Source organism: Palaemon carinicauda, chromosome 18 (genome assembly GCF_036898095.1).
Source record: "Palaemon carinicauda isolate YSFRI2023 chromosome 18, ASM3689809v2, whole genome shotgun sequence".
Classification (NCBI taxonomy): Eukaryota; Metazoa; Arthropoda; class Malacostraca; order Decapoda; family Palaemonidae; genus Palaemon; species Palaemon carinicauda.
This window is the reverse complement of record NC_090742.1, coordinates 70,724,655-70,742,154: the sequence shown is the minus strand read 5'-3', so window position 1 is coordinate 70,742,154 and position 17,500 is coordinate 70,724,655. Positions and strand designations below refer to the sequence as shown.

Here is a 17,500-nt window from a genome sequence, read left to right as displayed (position 1 = left end):
GGACTCCAAATGCGAAGCTGATCAAAGTCGGGGAGTTTTGGTATCCCGATTGAGTAATCTTTACATTCTTTTGGCAGTTGGTGGGTCATGCAATTTCATTATTAAAAGGAATTGATGTATTGGTCAATAGCCATTTTTGAAATTCTGTATTAAGAGCTCGAGTTTCTATGCCATTATAATTCGATGTAAAAGTCATTAGTGTTTTTCTCCAGAAACCAGGAAATCGAATAATGTCCTTGTTTCATTTCATGCTAATTCGAATTATGGTTTAACTAGTTATTTTACCCCGACCTTGTGAGCTTCTCTTTCGTTTCAAATTGAGCGGTTGGCTTTAAGTTCCCTGGCCTTGTGGTCCTTGAAGAGCATTGCATTCATGTAACATGAAAATGTTTTTTGAAATAGTTAGAATTTGTTCTTAGCTGTTATTTCTTAGAGATAATTGATAAATTGTTTGTTAAGAGAAAACAAAAATGGGCATTTCACCGACAAGCGCTGGGTTTTGAGCGTTCCTCTCTCACCAATAATCAATTGATGGCTGGTGCGCTTGCGTTGGAATATCTCTCTCTCGCTCTCTCTCTCTCTCTCTCTCTCTCTCTCTCTCTCTGTCCACCCACAAGCGCTCTTTTCCTTCACCGGTACCAGCCTCTCTCCCCCGCACCCCCTCTGTTACGACGTCGTCAACCGGCCTCTCTTCCGAATCCTTTTTTTTTTATTTTTTTATTTCTAGGGCTGGCAATCCTTCGCATAGGTTACAATTAAGCGCTTGCGCTACAAATGCCATTATGCCTCAGATTTATTAAAAGGAAAATCTGTGTAATACACCTTTGACCTATTTCAAAATGATTTTAGAAGCATAGTGGGATGTACAGAGGTGGGTTTGTTTTGTTTATAATTATTGTTCTGCTTTCTAGTTTATTAATGAACAATTTTTATGATGAAATTGTCATGAATGGCTTTTGAAGGTAATTCATCCATCCGCCTGGAATCTCTCTCTCTCTCTCTCTCTCTCTCTCTCTATATATATATATATATATACTGTATATATACTATATATATATATATATATATATTTATATATATATATATATATATTTCTATATTTCTATATCTTTTTTCATGCTTTAACACGAATTTTTTGAAATTTTGTTGATTACTATTACTAAGGGACTTTAATACGCCATCGTTTGATAGATATATTTTTTTTTCTATTTTAGTTAACCATGAAGATATTTACATAGGAATCCTTTTCAATTTCGGATACGAACCACATCAGGGGTTTGATATAGGGATTCGACAATATTCAAGGTTGTGCTGAATATCTCGCAGCAGTTGAACTCGATTTCTAGTTTCTGCAAAAGTCTTTAATCTCTGGATTTAGTTTCAGATATACTTCTGTAGTAAGGCCAGACAGGTTTCAAATCCATTCGTTTATTATTATTATTACTACTACTTGCTAGGCTAAAACCGTAGTTGGAAAAGCAGGATGCTATAAGCCCAAGGACTCCAACAGGGAAAATAGCCCAGTGAGGAAAGGAAACAAGGAAAAATAAAATATTTTGAGAACAGTAACAACATTAAAATAAATATTTACCATATAAACTATAAAAGCTTTAACAAAACAAGAGGAAGAAAAATAAGATAGAATAGTGTGGCCGAGTGTACCCTCAAGCAAGAGAACTCTAACCCAAGACGGTGAAAGGCCATGGTACAGAGGCTATGGCACTACCTAAGACTAGAGAACAATGGTTTGATTTTGGAAGTGACCTTCTCTTAGAAGAGTTGCTTACCATAGCTAAAGAGTCTCTTCTACCCTTACCAAGAGGAAAGTGGCCACTGAACGATTACAGTGCAGTAGTTAACCCCTTGAGAGAAAACCCCTTGAGAGAAAAAGAAATGTTTGGTGATCTTTCTGTTGTCAGGTGTACGGGGACACAAGAGAATATGTAAAGAATAGGCCAGACTATTGTGTATGTGTAGGCGAAAGGAAAATGAACCGTAACCAGAGAGAAGGATCCAATGTACAGTAGTACTGTCTGGCCAGTCAAAGGACCCTTAACTCTCTAGCGGTAGTATGTTATTCAAAATATTCTCATCACTACTGTTAATCACTTTTTATTACAATATTTCGTGTAATCATAAAATAAAAGAATTTTTGATGGTCACCGGTAATCTGTTTAGATCAAATTCTATCTTGTGACAAGTGGCTTCGTGTCTCCCAGCTTTAATGTAATACCAGTCAATTTTCTTGTCCCCTTTTCCTTGAAATGAATAAAATGATACTTCGATGTTGCTTGGCGTACCCTAATAATTTAATCTATAGACATCCTTCAGTTACTAAGTTATGCTTAATTATTTTCTTGTTTTATTGCAAGTGAAACCGGTACTCTACTATCTTAGGATAGAAAAATCCCGATGTTCATTATTCACATTTTCATATGTGTACATACAGAAAACGCAGTGTTGTATAAAGGTTGGATGGGTTTGACGATAAGCTAAGTAATGAAGTGTGTGTATGGTAGTCAGACGACTGTTTTGGTCTCTTATCGAGGGGAAAATAAAGGCATAAGGTGGGCCAGCACCCCTATAAAGTGCAAGGTTAATACGTAATTCGCTGCACTATAACGTTAGACCTCTAGCTGGTTAAGTGAAAATACTAGCTATTACACTACGTAGCTCAAATTCTGTCTGCACTTTAGTGCGTTGTACAGTATAATTATCATAGCCAGTGTATGGACAGATCAAAATATACAGAATGAAGGTCTTATTTATGTTAGATATAACAGCTAGCAAATTTCGTTTTCAGATTTCCTTAAATTATACCAAGGGACAATCACGTAAAAATACTTTTTATGAATGTAAGCTATCGTAAAGAACAATAGCAAATAAATTATCTTATTGATTCCTCAAGTTATAATGATGGCATAAGTAAGAAGAAATTATAGTAAAAAGTCCATGAAACTGAAAAAAAATTTGTATTATACTCGTATATGAACGGGGAAAGTTCTATATGAAGAGTTTGCAGACATGCACGCTCGTGTGTCTTGGGACATAAAGTATTCCGGGAATTACAGCTCATGCAGTGTATTTGGTACATTTTTGCATGCCATTTGGGTTCTTATAGATCGTTGCAATGAGATATAACTTAGCCAACAGAGCCCTAGTATTTCAATCGACTTTAACCCTTTTTTCAGAACAATGTTAGAACTCCTTATCTAACCGATCAAAAATAACTGCATTTTTTTAGATAGTGACAGAATGAATAAAACAGGAGCTTGGGTGATGATATTGAGAGAGCAGATAGATATTAACACGATAAATGGTAAAAAGTATTCTTTGAATGCAGCAAGTTTCATGGGATGCTTTAGTCTTCATTTTTGTTGAAATTGTGACGTTATTTGACGAGAATTATGAGATCTCGTGGTAGGAAGTTTATTATTATTATTATTATTATTATTATTATTATTATTATTATTATTATTATTATTTGCTAGGCTACAACCCTAGTGGGAAAAGCAGGATGCTATAATCCCAGGGGCTCCAACAGGGAAAATAGCCCACTGAGAAAAGGAAACAAGGAAAAATAAAATATTTTAAAAACAGTAACAACATTAAGATACACATTTCCTACATAAACTATTAAAATTTTAACAAAACAAGAGGAAGAGAAATAAGATAAAAGCGTGTGAGTGTACCCCCAAGCAAGAGAACTCTAACCCAAGACAGTGGAAGACCATGGTACAGAGGTTATGGCACTACCCAAGACTAGAGAACAATGGTTTGATTTCTGAGTGTCCGTCTCTTAGAAGAGCTGCTTACCATAGCTAAAGAGTCTCTTCTACCCTTACCAAAAGGAAAGTGGCCACTGAACAATTACAGTGCAGTAGTTAACCCCTTGAGAGAAGAATAATTGTTTGGTAATCTTATTGTTGTCAGGTGTATAAGGACAGAGGAGAATATGTAAAGAATAGGCCTGACTATTAGGTGTATATGTAAGCAAAAGGAAATGAATCGTACCCAGAGAGAAGGATCCAATGTAATACTGTCTGACCAGTAAGGACCCCATAACTCTCTTGTGGTAGTATCTCAACGAATGGCTGGTGCCTTGGTCAACCTCTACCTATAAGAGAAATTGAGTGCTTTAGTTAGTCTGTGCCAACATTTAGCGTCTAATTATCTCTCTCTCTCTCTCTCTCTCTCTCTCTCTCTCTCTGCACAATAAGTGCTCTTACCTCAGAATCTGAGTGACCTGTGTTTGGCACTCGAACCTGGCGCATTTACTTAATCATTAAAATCACATAGGCCTCTGTTACATATTCGGTTAGTTTTGTATTTATCTATTAGTCACCTGTGGATAGTAGCTTTGGTTAAAAGGGTCATTTAGAGACGAAGAGATAAATATTATACTGTTTTGATCATTGTTCTTTTTAATGTGTACCATAAAAACAAAAGCGCTTGGAAGAGGTAACTCTCACCCTTCTGGGCTTGAAACTATTCATTAGTCTCTCTCTCTCTCTCTCTCTCTCTCTCTCTCTCTCTCTCAAATTTTAGTGTTGAGTGAACGTGATGGTCTGTTTGACCAACGTGCCAGGCTAGGATCCTCATCTTAATTTCATTTTGTTATTTAAGTGTCAATTTGGTCTCCATTTTCGCCATGATGATGTGCGAGTACTGACCTAAAGTCCATAACTCAATTGGTGTATATAGGAAGACCCCTGCCTTAAGTAAAGGTTCTTGTTTTTTATTGGTTATTCGGTCCATCTCTTTGGTTTCTCTTTTCATCCTAGAATGGTTTTGACAGGAACTTATTTTGATCCAAAATAAATTACAAAATGATTATAGTCAGTTTTATCCTTAACTAGACTGAAGCACTCGTAGAGTGCAAACCTCCGCCTTGACCTTTGACCTTCCAAAATTTAATCATTTCCAGCTCTTTACCTAACAGGTTAAAATCCCTGCAAGTTTCATCCCCTTACTATTAAAATTGTGGTCGTATGGTTGATGACCGGTGTTTGACCTTTCGCTTGACCTTGGACTGGACCTTGATCTTCGACCTTAACATGTATTAATTGGTGTGGATTTTCATACTCTCAAATATGAACCCAGTTTAAAGTCTCTGTGACAACTATGGTCAGACTTAGCTAAATACGTGAATTGGACATTTTACTTGACCGTGACCTTCCAAAATTTAATCATTTCCAGCTTTTTACATAACACCTAATCCCTGGAAATTCATTACTCTACTATTAAAATTGTGGCTAAAAAGCTGCTCACACAGTGGTGGAAATATAACCTCCGCCAACGAAATGCACATAGGCATCCACACAGACTAAGGTATTTCATGTGAAATGAAGAACTATATATTTACTCCTCAACTATTTGATGATGTTTACCTTGCTGTTCCGCAAGTTCAGTGACCGGAAGGTTTGCTCTTGGGCCAGCCTTTGAAGAGTTCGATTGAATCAGCCATTCATGTGTAGGGTGGCAGGCTGACTGACTGACTGGCCTGCCGCTGTGTATCAACTGCCACACGGGCAGGATCGAAGGCAGTGCAAAGGGAAAGGGATGATTAACTAAGGGAACGGGGGTTCGTTGGGAACTTGCCAATATCGTCTCGAGTCACGGGTGGTTTAATATGGAAGGAATTAATTTCACTTTATCGGTGGAGTATGCCCCCTTATGAAGGTTTTATTTATAATAGGGGAATTTTAAATGTGAAACGTGTTTTGTGTAAAACTTCCCGGATATTTATGTTTTAATATTGTGATTCCTGTTTTTAGGGTGTTCTCGCTATGTGTAGTTTACCCTTATGGACTGGTGCTCCCTCATATGGTTGTAATGTTTATGCATATCCACCATTGCTGGCTCTATGCAAGACCAGTGGGACATGTTTCTTATGATCCCTTATGTTTTTACATTTTCAGTCTGATTATTGTTTTTTATTAACGCTATTTCCTGTCGTCCTTTTATACATATTTAGTTTTAAATTTGTTATTTATAGGATTGATAACTTCAGTTTCATAATTATTTTCTAAATTCATTTACTATCTAGTTTTATGATGTCATAAATGTATTTTTTTTTTATTTGCATGATGTGAATGTCGTTTTCTATAGATTCCTTGAAAATAATTGCCATTTTCAGATCCTCTGTATTTCACCTTTGCTCCAGTGAATGAAAAAAAACTTTGGCGTGGATCCTGGATTTCGTTTAGAATTTTTTTTGTAAAATCACCAGATGCTGTTTAAACCATGATCCTATTTTGATTTAAAAGAAAACCTATTGTTACATTGTTGGAGTTTATTGATTTAAGGCAGTGCCTGATTAGGGGAGTGCTTTACTTACTTTACTTAAGGGCTGTTTTTCTGGTCCTATCTCACAAGGGAATCTAGGGCCCAACAGGACCTACAACATCACTATCATAAACAGTACATTTTAGAGCTTCTAGCGTATCGCACGGCATAATTCATGTTCATTGTCAAATTCACATTATCGAAGCAACAAGAAAACAAAGTTTTCAGTTTCTTCTTGAAAGTCTTTATATTTTCAGTCTTTCGGATGTCTAGTGGGAGCTTGTTGTATGGTCTTGGTACTCATTGTAATGGTTCAGTCAGACGTTCGACCATGAGGACTATTTATAATAGCATTTTAAAGGGTTCAGTCATATATACTTTAGTCTTACTTTTCTGTACAAGCATGAAGTAATAGATAGCTGCTTGATTTTACCTGGGTTAGAAATCCTACGGCAGATTTAACTTTTATAGCAGCATTTTGATATTATCTGAAAGACGCCAGTCATGAGAAGTGGCGATCGATTAAAATTTACGGGGTGTAGTTGAAGACTTGAAGCGGCGGTCCTCTTTGCCCTAAAGTTCGTTCATCTCCCGGGTTTGAGTGCGTTCCTTGTTGGTGCCTGGAGGCCCAAATGAATGAATGTGTCCACTACTACTGGTTTCGTTTAGAAAGTTATTGACGCGATCAGATATCTCGCTGGTTGTGGCATAAGAGGGTCTTTGAGTAACTGATGGGCTAATTTTTAACCTTTCTGTTCCACTTGATATGAAAGAACCGCTTATTACTCATGAGGTGAGACTTTTTCTATACATTAGAAGTTAGATTCCATTTTTTACCTTATAAGTTACTTTTTTTTCTCAAGTGAGAGAGATAGCTTTTTTTTGCTTTAGTTGTTTTTTTTATATATATTTTATAGATTGAGTGCTCTTCTACCCTAAATGCTCGATCCTTCTTTTAAAATTTAACTTTTACCATTAAAGATGAGATACTTCAATTAAATGGAAAATATAGTTTGTCACACGCACATGACAGAATATTTTAGATTTAGATTTCACACTGGGAAATAATAGGCACCGGATAATATAGGTATATCTTTAAAGGTTAAAGTTATGAAATGACAAATATTGTTTATTGCCTGGATCGAGGCCTTGTTTCGAAGGAAACTGTTGGGTGAGAGATGATGATTGATGTTTTCTCTCTCGCCAAGTAATAAATCCACCTATTGAAGGGTAATATTTCACGAAGCAGGTAGGAAATTTCGCTGCCTTCTGGAGAGAAACGACAGAACTTTTCCGTTGAACCTTTGATAGGTTCAACTGGAAATGTGCAGGATGTCAAATAGCAAATATCGGTGCTGAAAGAAATAAAATAGCATAATACCATCAACTCATTCACTCGTATGTATGTATATATATATATATATATATATATAATATATATATATATATATATATATATCATCGTCATCATCATCATCATCAGCCGTAACTAGTCCACTGCAGGACAAAGGCCTTTCACTGGTTCTTTTTATAGTCTCTATGCCAGTCGATACAATAAATTTTTCTTACCTTGTCAATCCATCGTCTTCTCGTCCTTCCGTTGCTTAGTTTGTAATATCTGTGGACTTAATGGTGTGTGTATATATATATATATATATATATAGATATATTATATATATATATATATATGTGTGTGTGTATTTATATAGTGTATCATACTTGTCTGTATGTACTGTATGTATGATTGTATTATATTCTGTATATTATGCTTGTTCGTATATACGTATGTTTGTATCTGGCCATTCTTGCCTTTTTCGATTTATGAGTAAGAGATGGAATGGCGATGGGTGTTAAAAAGCAGCAGAAGGTTAGAGAAGATTTTTATTTTTTTATTCTTGCTGATCTGCAAGCAAGTCCTCGTGACTGAAAGAGATATTGAAGCTAAGTACTTCAAAGGGAAAGTAATTTTTAAAAATGAACAAGCCCCCTGGCTAGTGCAGTGGTAACGTGTTCGCTTAGCCTTCGCATGACAACAGATCGAGCCCCGGCCGGGACCGTGAGTTTAAACTGTTTACCGGGGAGGCCACAGCTGTGGTTGGGCACCACAAAGGGGGGTTTGTGCTTGCCCGGCTGACGTTCTGGTGAGTATATTCTGATGGAACTGGAACTGAAGCCTGACACTTTTAAGCTTTAACCTTTGGGTGTTAACGAGCTGTTTGGAACATATGAAAATAAGAATTTTGCTTTTAGAAAATTAATAACTTGGACGAGAAGTGACACATCAATGTTGGATAAGTATATGAAGTTGATATGCAAATGTTTGGCTTAGTGTTTTCCTCTCCAGTTGCCATTAACTATAATGTTGTAGATGGAAGTTAGGGACACACAGCTATTATACAGCGCAGATTGAACATGCCATGAATTACCAGTTGTATCTTGAATGTGGTACTTACCCTTTAGGGCGTAATTAATTTCATTCTCCTTAGCCACCTCCACATATATACGAGAGAGAGAGAGAGAGAGAGAGAGAGAGAGAGAGAGAGAGAGCGCCTTACCTTACCTTACCTTATTGCCTTATTCAATGTTTGGGTTCCCCCAGGTCCCTCTGTGTGAGGGACCTCGTATATCCACAAGAGAGTTGCTAATGCATCTTCCCGTGTATTATGCATCTTCCAGTCTTGGATGGTCAGGGATGCATCTTAGGTATTGAGAGAGAGAGAGAGAGAGAGAGAGAGAGAGAGAGAGAGAGATTGCATGATCTATTTTAGGAAAAGATGTGCTCTCAGTAATGTTCCAAATCAATAGTGACTAAAAGTGAGACGTGATGCCGCTCCTCCATCAAACCGTTCTTTTGTTTCACATTTCGTTTTTGTGTATCAAAAATTAACTTTCCTGATAACAAAGTGGCAAGAAGATTGTCATTTCACGTTTGCTGGTTTGGGGGGATACGATTTCCAAGTTATAGACCCGTGAGTGAATTGTAATTAACTGATGTAATTTCCTGGTATTTATCAAGTATGAATCATTTTTCATTCATGGAGATTGTAATTGGGCAGTATTTGATGGAACAATTTATTCAGCGAAGCTTCATTGTAACATTGGTTATTTTTGACAGTTTTTTTTTTTTATACTGCGTTTTCTTTCATTCATTGGACTTACACACATCTCAACCATAGATGTTGTTTTATTGGACCCCTTGGGCTTATAGCATCCGGTTTTCCAATTAGGGTTGTAGCCTAGCTAATAATAATAATAATGATAATAATAATAATAATGATAATAATAATAAAAATATCTTTTTTATTTTGTAAATTTTTTTTCAACGTATCCTCTCAATCTTTGCACATACTCATATCTTAACCACAATTAGATTGATTAAAGCAATGATAATGTTAAAACTACCATTTTCACGGATAAAGATTCCAAAACTGCTGTCTCAGGCTTATTGCATGTGACTGATCCTAATGGCAGATATTCAAGTGAAGTATCAGGGGGCGGTGTGAGTTTAGAGTTACCTTTTCATATCGGTTATCGATATCAGTTCATTTCGTGAACGATTTTTACCCGTTTTGTTTCGGACATTTTCCGAACAGTTTCCGGGGTTACTTGAAAAATATGTAAAGATTTTGTCCTCCAACGGAAGCTGCGTATTATTATATAATTTATTCTTCTCCCCCCCCCCACGGTTCCCGGGTTTACTTGAAAAGCAGGTAAATATTTTGTCCTCCAACGGAAGCTGCGTATTATTATATAATTTATTCTTTCCCCCCCCCCACGGTTCCGGGCGTTACTTGAAAAACAGGTAAATATTTTGTCCTCCAACGGAGGCTGTGTATTATTATATAATTTTTTTTTTCCTCACCTTTTCCGGGGTTACTTGAAAAGCTTGTAAAATTTTGTTATTTGTATTTCATTTGTTGATATCCTTATCTAACGATGTGAAAACGAGAATGGAGATTACAAAAGTTGAAGGGTTAGAATCGAAAAGTGTGAAGGATCGACCCGGGGGAACTGGTGGAGGAGGAGTCTCTAAGCAACACTGCTTTAATTCTTCGTGGACGCGTTGTCTGCTGGAAGACCACATTCTCTCTCTCTCTCTCTCTCTCTCTCTCTCTCTCTCTCTCTCAGAGCTGTAATCACACCCTACCCCGAATTTTTTCCTTTCTACCTCTTTCCATCTGTTCACTAAAGTCCATCCCCCTTCCTCCTACTTTCTGTCTTACCTCTTCCCCCCTCCCTCTCCCCTTCTCCCTCCCCCCTCTCTTTCTGGTTCCCTTTGTCCTTTCAGATGTGACCGTTCTGGCGGAAGAAGCTCTCCACATGTGCTTGGTTTTTTTTATTCTTGTGATTTATATTTTATTTATTGGATTTAATATGAATGATATTTTTCCTCTGGGATCTAATCCGACCAGCCCTGTAAGAGTCGAGCTTGAGTCCAGGGGCTGGAAAATCTCTTTAATATAAAAAAAAATGTGATATATATTTTGAGATGTGTGGAATTAAAAATACCTCCATATATTTTGAGATGTGTGGAATTAAAAAATATCTCCATATATTTTGAGATGTGTGGAATTAAAAAATACCTCCATATATTTTAGAGATGTGTGGAATTAAAAAATACCTCCATATATTTTGAGATGTGTGGAATTAAAACATACCTCCATATATTTTGAGATGTGTGGAATTAAAAAATACCTCCATATATTTTGAGATGTGTGGAATTAAAAAATACCTCCATATGTTTTGAGATTTGTGGAATTAAAAAAATACCTCCATATATTTTGAGATGTGTGGAATTAAAAAGAACCTCCAGAAGGCAATGCTAAGATCACTATTACTGCAGAGTCTTTACTTTGGATAACGGTTTGAAGGTTTTCAGATCAAAGTAACATGTTACACACGTTGTTGGGAACACCACAAGTCTCTGGATATTTCAAATATGATTTTCTATGTAAATATTTTATTTTAATTGTTCCTTGCTTCTCATGTAGTTTATTCCTTCTCTCACTAGGCTATTTTTCCCTTTTGAAGCTATTAGGTTTATAGCATCCTGCTTTTTCCAACTAGGGTTGTAGCTTAATATACCACTTTTATCGGAAGTGTGTGTGTATATATATATATATATATATATAATTATATATAAATCTTGGATGGGTTACTATATTTGATATACTAATCCTTGCATCTCTTATCTAAAACTGGAAAACCGCTATATATATATGCTGCATTTTGCATCTATTATTTTCTTAATCAGATTTGAAGTTAGTAATTTGAAACATTTATCAACTTAACAGCACCAAAAATTTTAAGGGACATCATGGAAGCGTAAACAATCATTTCACGTATATTTTATGAACTCATTGAACAACGTAGAATATGTTCTTCCACTTCCATTGCACGTCAGTCGTTTGTTTAGTCATCCTAGGATGTGGTAATGGGCGGGGAAGTATGGAAGGAGTGGTCCTAAAGGTTCACATTATGTCCTACAGAAACGCGAGTTGGCACTATTGACCGAGAACCTCTCTCTCTCTCTCTCTCTCTCTCTCTCTCTCTCTAACTTCATTTTTATGTCGAAAAAGGTTATCGGCTATATCAAGGCAGTGGGACAAAAATGTGTGTATGAATGCGGCACTGGTTGGCGACGTAAATTCCTAGAGACCATTCAAGAAATATGACATGCAAGTGATGGGTGGGATTCTCTCTCTCTCTCTCTCTCTCTCTCTCTCTCTCTCTCTCTCCTCCGTTATATAGAAAACAATTTCTCCTCCAAAGTAAAATCGTATTAGGGAACTACTTGTTCTCGTGATTTCTGTTTATTTTGGTAATTAGAAGGAAGAAATAGGAACTGACCTAGATGTAGGAGTTATTATTATTGTTGTTGTTGTTGTTGTTGTTGTTGTTATTATTATTATTAGCCAAGTTACAACCCTCGTTGGAAAAGCAGGATGCTATAAGTTTAGTAAAACTCTCGAGCATTTTCCTATTTTATTTTTTTTCTATTTTGTATATCACATAAATGTAAGCTGAATGTGTTCCAACATATATCCTCAGAGAGAGAGAGAGAGAGAGAGAGAGAGAGAGAGAGAGAGAGTGGTTTGTGGCTCTTGTGAATTCGTCAAAGAGGTGGTGAAGCAGTTTGGTGGTGGTAATGACCCACCAATTTAATCCGAGTAAGGCACGTGAGACACTTGCATTCTAACATCGGTGTTCCTGACCTTGTCTTTCACGTTGCCTTACTATAAATGTCGTCAAATCCAAGGAAACTGATCTTATTTCGTGACTTATATATTTTCATATAAGGCACAAATGTTCTTGATGTCTAATTCGTTTTTTTTTTTTTTTTTTTTTTTTATTATAATACCTTCTGATCGGCCAAGGATTCGAACCCTGACCAAGTCGAAACCGAGGGTATAGTTGACCCCTTTACCACTACACACACACACACACACATATATATATATATGTGTGTATATATATACATATATATATATATATATATATATGTATATATATATGTGTATATATATATATATATATATATTATTGTTGTACATATGTCTAACCCGTTCCTCTGATAGACACGTTTTTTACACTAAGGTAATTATCTTTTATATAGTTTTTAAGGTTAGCAAGACTTAGTTACTAAAGTCTATCCCTCTCGGGAGTCGGAATTAGGAAATTTGTTTTAGCTGGTATAGTGGCAATGGTGGCCTAACTGGAGGGATGGTGTAAATGTTTACCGTAGATGGGTTGTGGCAGACCACCTGGGATATATATAACTTGGGGTGAAAAGATAAAGGATCTTCTCCTCAGGTAATGGCAGAGAGAGAGAGAGAGAGAGAGAGAGAGAGAGAGAGAGAGAGAGAGAAAGAGAAAGAGAAAGAGAGAGTGTGTCTGTCTGTCTTTTGTTTGTAAATTCTGTTAGGAGAGATTTATCTTAATTTGATATGCATACAGTGATGATACTGGAAAACTGTTACATCATTCCTGTAATAAAATATCCATAAAAAATCATAATTTACTCATTGTCTTCAAATACTGTACTTTGTTACACGCATATGCTTTAAACTCAACGCGGCCGCATGTTCATCTTAATGTCACTAGAAAGTATTTCGAACTCCATTATACATAATAGGCGTTCCATTGGTGATGTTCCTCGTGGTTAGCGGGCTTGGACATTCCTCGCCAGTCCTGTTTGGTCGTTTCAAGTAACAGATCCGGTATGGGTGTCCCCGTTACTTCCTGGTGTTCTACCCCAGGTACCATAGAACGTGAAAGATGAGCCACGGCTAATCGGAATGGTAACAGGAATGAAGTACTCTTTCCACTGCCTTATTTACTTACTTTATATAGCCTCTGTACCTTGGTATTCCACTGTCTTGGGTTAGAGTTCTCTTTCTTGAGGGTATACTCGGGCACACTGTATCTAGTTTCTCTTCCTCTTGTTTTTAAAGTTTATATAGGAAAAAATCATTTTTAATGTTGTTACTATTCTTAAAATATTTTATTTTTCCTTATTTCCTTTCCTCACTGGGATATTTTCCCTGTTGGAGACCCTGGGCGTATAGCATCCTGCTTTTCCAACTAGGTTGTAGCTTAGCATTTGATGATGATGATAATAATAATAATAATAATAATAATAATAATAATAATAATAATAAGCAGGGGAACCCTACTCTCTACAATACCTCCGCTGTCATTTTATCTTGTTCGATCAGTATTAAACATTTCATATCACGTATGGCTCATTTACTGTTAAATCGTCACTATCAAAGAACTCGCAGTATAAGAAAGTCTTCAGTTTCCCCTTGAAAGCCATATTATCTTCAATCCTTTGTAAGTCTCGTGGGAGCTTATTGGGCTGCATATTTAGAAGAGGATCGTTCGGTTAAATCTCTTCATGGAAAGCAAATGATCCTGTACCAAATAAATCTCTAACGATTCAATTATCTTTGACATTATTATTATTATTATTATTATTATTATTATTATTATTATTATTATTATTATTACTATTATTATTTTCTATTATTATAGCTAAGCTACAACCCTAGTTGGAAAAATAGGATGCTATAAGCCTAAGGTCTCCATCAGGAAGACATAGTGCAGTGAGGAAAGGAAATAAGGAAATTAAACTACAAGAGAAGTAATAAACAATTTAATCAACATTTTAAGAACAGTAACAAGATTAAAATATGTCATCAACATTTTAAGAACAGTAACAAGATTAAAATATGTCATCAACATTTTAAGAACAGTAACAAGATTAAAATATGTCATCAACATTTTAAGAACAGTAACAAGATTAAGATATCTGTCATCAACATTTTAAGAACAGTAACAAGATTAAAATATGTCATCAACATTTTAAGAACAGTAACAAGATTAAAATATGTCATCAACATTTTAAGAACACTAACAAGATTAAAATATGTCAAAAATAAGCTATAAAATACTTAGCCCACCTTTTCAACATAAAAACATTCGCTGCAAGTTTTGGATGGGGTAAAGTATTGCCGATTAGTTAAAACATTGCATTAATTGTGTAAAATTTTAATCCATGGTGTAGTTGATTGAAATGTGTGGAGAATCTCCTGACCAATATTGCAGTCCACGAATGCAAAACTACTGTGGGAAAACACTTTTATATATGCTGACAGACTCCTCTCTGCTGACATATTCGTCTCTACTGACATATTCGTCTCTACTGACACACTCCTCTCTGCTGACACACTGCTCAAAATGTGATGGGTTTGCAATTTCGAGTCTTCGACTCTTAACCATGAAACGAGACAACGTTTGTCTCTTTTAAATTAAGCGGACTTTTTTCCTTTTTTTTACTGTCTTGATGAATATTAAGGAAAATCTTATTGATTAATGGCATTTTAAAGCAAAGGCTTTTTCCTTGCTTGTGTCCATCGCTCGACCTTTGTTTTGTCAAGCAGATGAAATAAGTACGTAGTGTCCATTGCTCGACCTTTGTTTTGTCAAGCAGATGAAATAAGTACGTAGTGTCCATTGCTCGACCTTTGTTTTGTCAAGCAGATGAAATAAGTACGTAGTGTCCATTGCTCGACCTTTGTTTTGTCAAGCAGATGAAATAAGTACGTAGTGTCCATTGCTCGACCTTTGTTTTGTCAAGCAGATGAAATAAGTACGTAGTGTCCATTGCTCGACCTTTGTTTTGTCAAGCAGATGAAATAAGTACGTAGTGTCCATTGCTCGACCTTTGTTTTGTCAAGCAGATGAAATAAGTACGTAGTGTCCATTGCTCGACCTTTGTTTTGTCAAGCAGATGAAATAAGTACGTAGTGTCCATTGCTCGACCTTTGTTTTGTCAAGCAGATGTAATAAGTACGTAGTGTCCATTGCTCGACCTTTGTTTTGTCAATCAGATGAAATAAGTAACGTAGTGTCAGTCGCGAAGCCATACAAATAAAAGCGTGTCGCTTTTGTAGGTGTGGGAAATTTGGTCCCGCTCGGAAGACTAATACGCATCAGATAGATATTATTGGCCACTTGCTACATGATTTATGGTCTAATTACCATAATTGTATGATGCAATCTTTCTTATTCTTGTAGGTATTGTTTATTAGCAAATCTCTTCACACCAAGATTATGCCTATTTTATTTCGGATGACTTCACTGCTTGCCTTTATTTAGCCTTTGTCTCTTTTATTTAGAAGTCTGTGTTATGTTTGGATAGATTCGTATTAGGACTCATTTTCTTAATAGTTTTGAGTTGTAAGACTTTTTAGAAGGTAAATATGTTCGTCATTAGCTATCATTTTACTTGAATCAATATGATTTCAGCAGTGAAATTAATTAATAATCATATTAAATGTAACTCAAGAACCCCGCAATGCTTGTTTTAATTAGAATTTTAAAACTTTCGGGGAACTAAATGAATGTTTCTAGTTATCTTTAAAATCTCTCTCTCTCTCTCTCTCTCTCTCTCTCTCTCTCTCTCTCTCTCTCTATAACAAGTGTGTGAAAAGCTTGTCACTTGTCGGTAACCTCCCTGTCCCTCATCTCGGATTCTTTTGCCATCTTGTTTACCCTCTTGGGACATCTAGTTAATGACCTGTCATTCCCTGTCTGAACTCCCTTTACATAGCCTATCCATCTGTCCGTTCAAGTTTTTTTATTTATTTTTTTGTCAGCATAACTTTCGAACTATGCGAGATAGATATTCCATTTTTAGCATTGTGTACATTTAGGTCAAGGTCAGATGGGAATCTTCCACCGCTGTTAATTAAGTATAGTTTCACAAGAACGTTTTTACCAGCAAGTTTGCCCCACGAGTATTTCTACCGTTCAAGTTTGTTTCACAAGAACGTATTTATCAGTAAGTTTGTTTCACAAAAACGTATTTATCAGTAAGTTTTTTTTTTTTTCACAAGAACGTATTTATCAGTAAGTTGGTTTCACAAGAACGTATTTATCAGTAAGTTTGTTTCTCAAAAACGTATTTATCAGTAAGTTTGTTTCACAAGAACGTTTTTATCAGTAAAGTAGTTCCTTTTGAACCTTTTTATCAATTAGTTCCACAAGAAGGTTTTTGGCTGTAATTTTCTTCCACAAGAACGTTTTTTGTCAGTTAAGTCTGTACCACAAGAAAGTATTTATCTGCAAGTTTCTTTCACAAGAACGTTTTCGACAGTAAGTCTGGGTGCCGATTTAGTATATGGCCTACCTTTCGAATATGACCTACGATATTCTACCTCTGTTTTAGTATGTTGCCTAACTTGAAAAGGAATAAGTCTGTTCTACAAGAATGTTTTTTATAAGCAAGATTGATCCACATGAACGTTTTTATCAGGAAGTTATTGTTCCCATATGGCTGTATTAGTGTTTACTCTAAATTGTCGTATTCTTTTTTTCTTCTTCGTCTCACCTCGTTAGTGATCGGTTATTAAACTTGTGGCAATGTATCATATATGTATCGTAAATGTGTCGTATTGCATATAATAATTCCAATTAACCTACTAAATCTACAATTCTGTATAAAGGACAGGCTTATTTACTATGGACTGCTATTGTAACTACGCGTATCTCTCTCTCTCTCTCTCTCTCTCTCTCTCTCTCTCTCTCTCCATATATAATATATATATATATATATATATATATATATATATATATATATATATATATATATATATATAAAATGTTTCACGTCAGTCATTTTTGTTGTTGTTAATTGGGCGTAGTA

At 35.8% G+C, this 17,500-nt stretch overlaps 1 protein-coding gene across 1 annotated transcript in view; it reads left to right on the top strand.

The window, feature by feature from the left end:
- The window catches only part of shi (dynamin-1 shibire), a 227,030-nt gene that overhangs the window by 74,091 nt on the left and 135,439 nt on the right, over positions 1 to 17,500 (top strand). Inside the window, exons 7-9 of the mRNA XM_068392510.1 lie at positions 2,549 to 2,567; positions 4,960 to 4,989; positions 12,987 to 12,994. Coding sequence (XP_068248611.1) covers positions 2,549 to 2,567; positions 4,960 to 4,989; positions 12,987 to 12,994 — 57 coding nt within the window. The remainder of the gene's footprint in view (positions 1 to 2,548; positions 2,568 to 4,959; positions 4,990 to 12,986; positions 12,995 to 17,500) is intronic.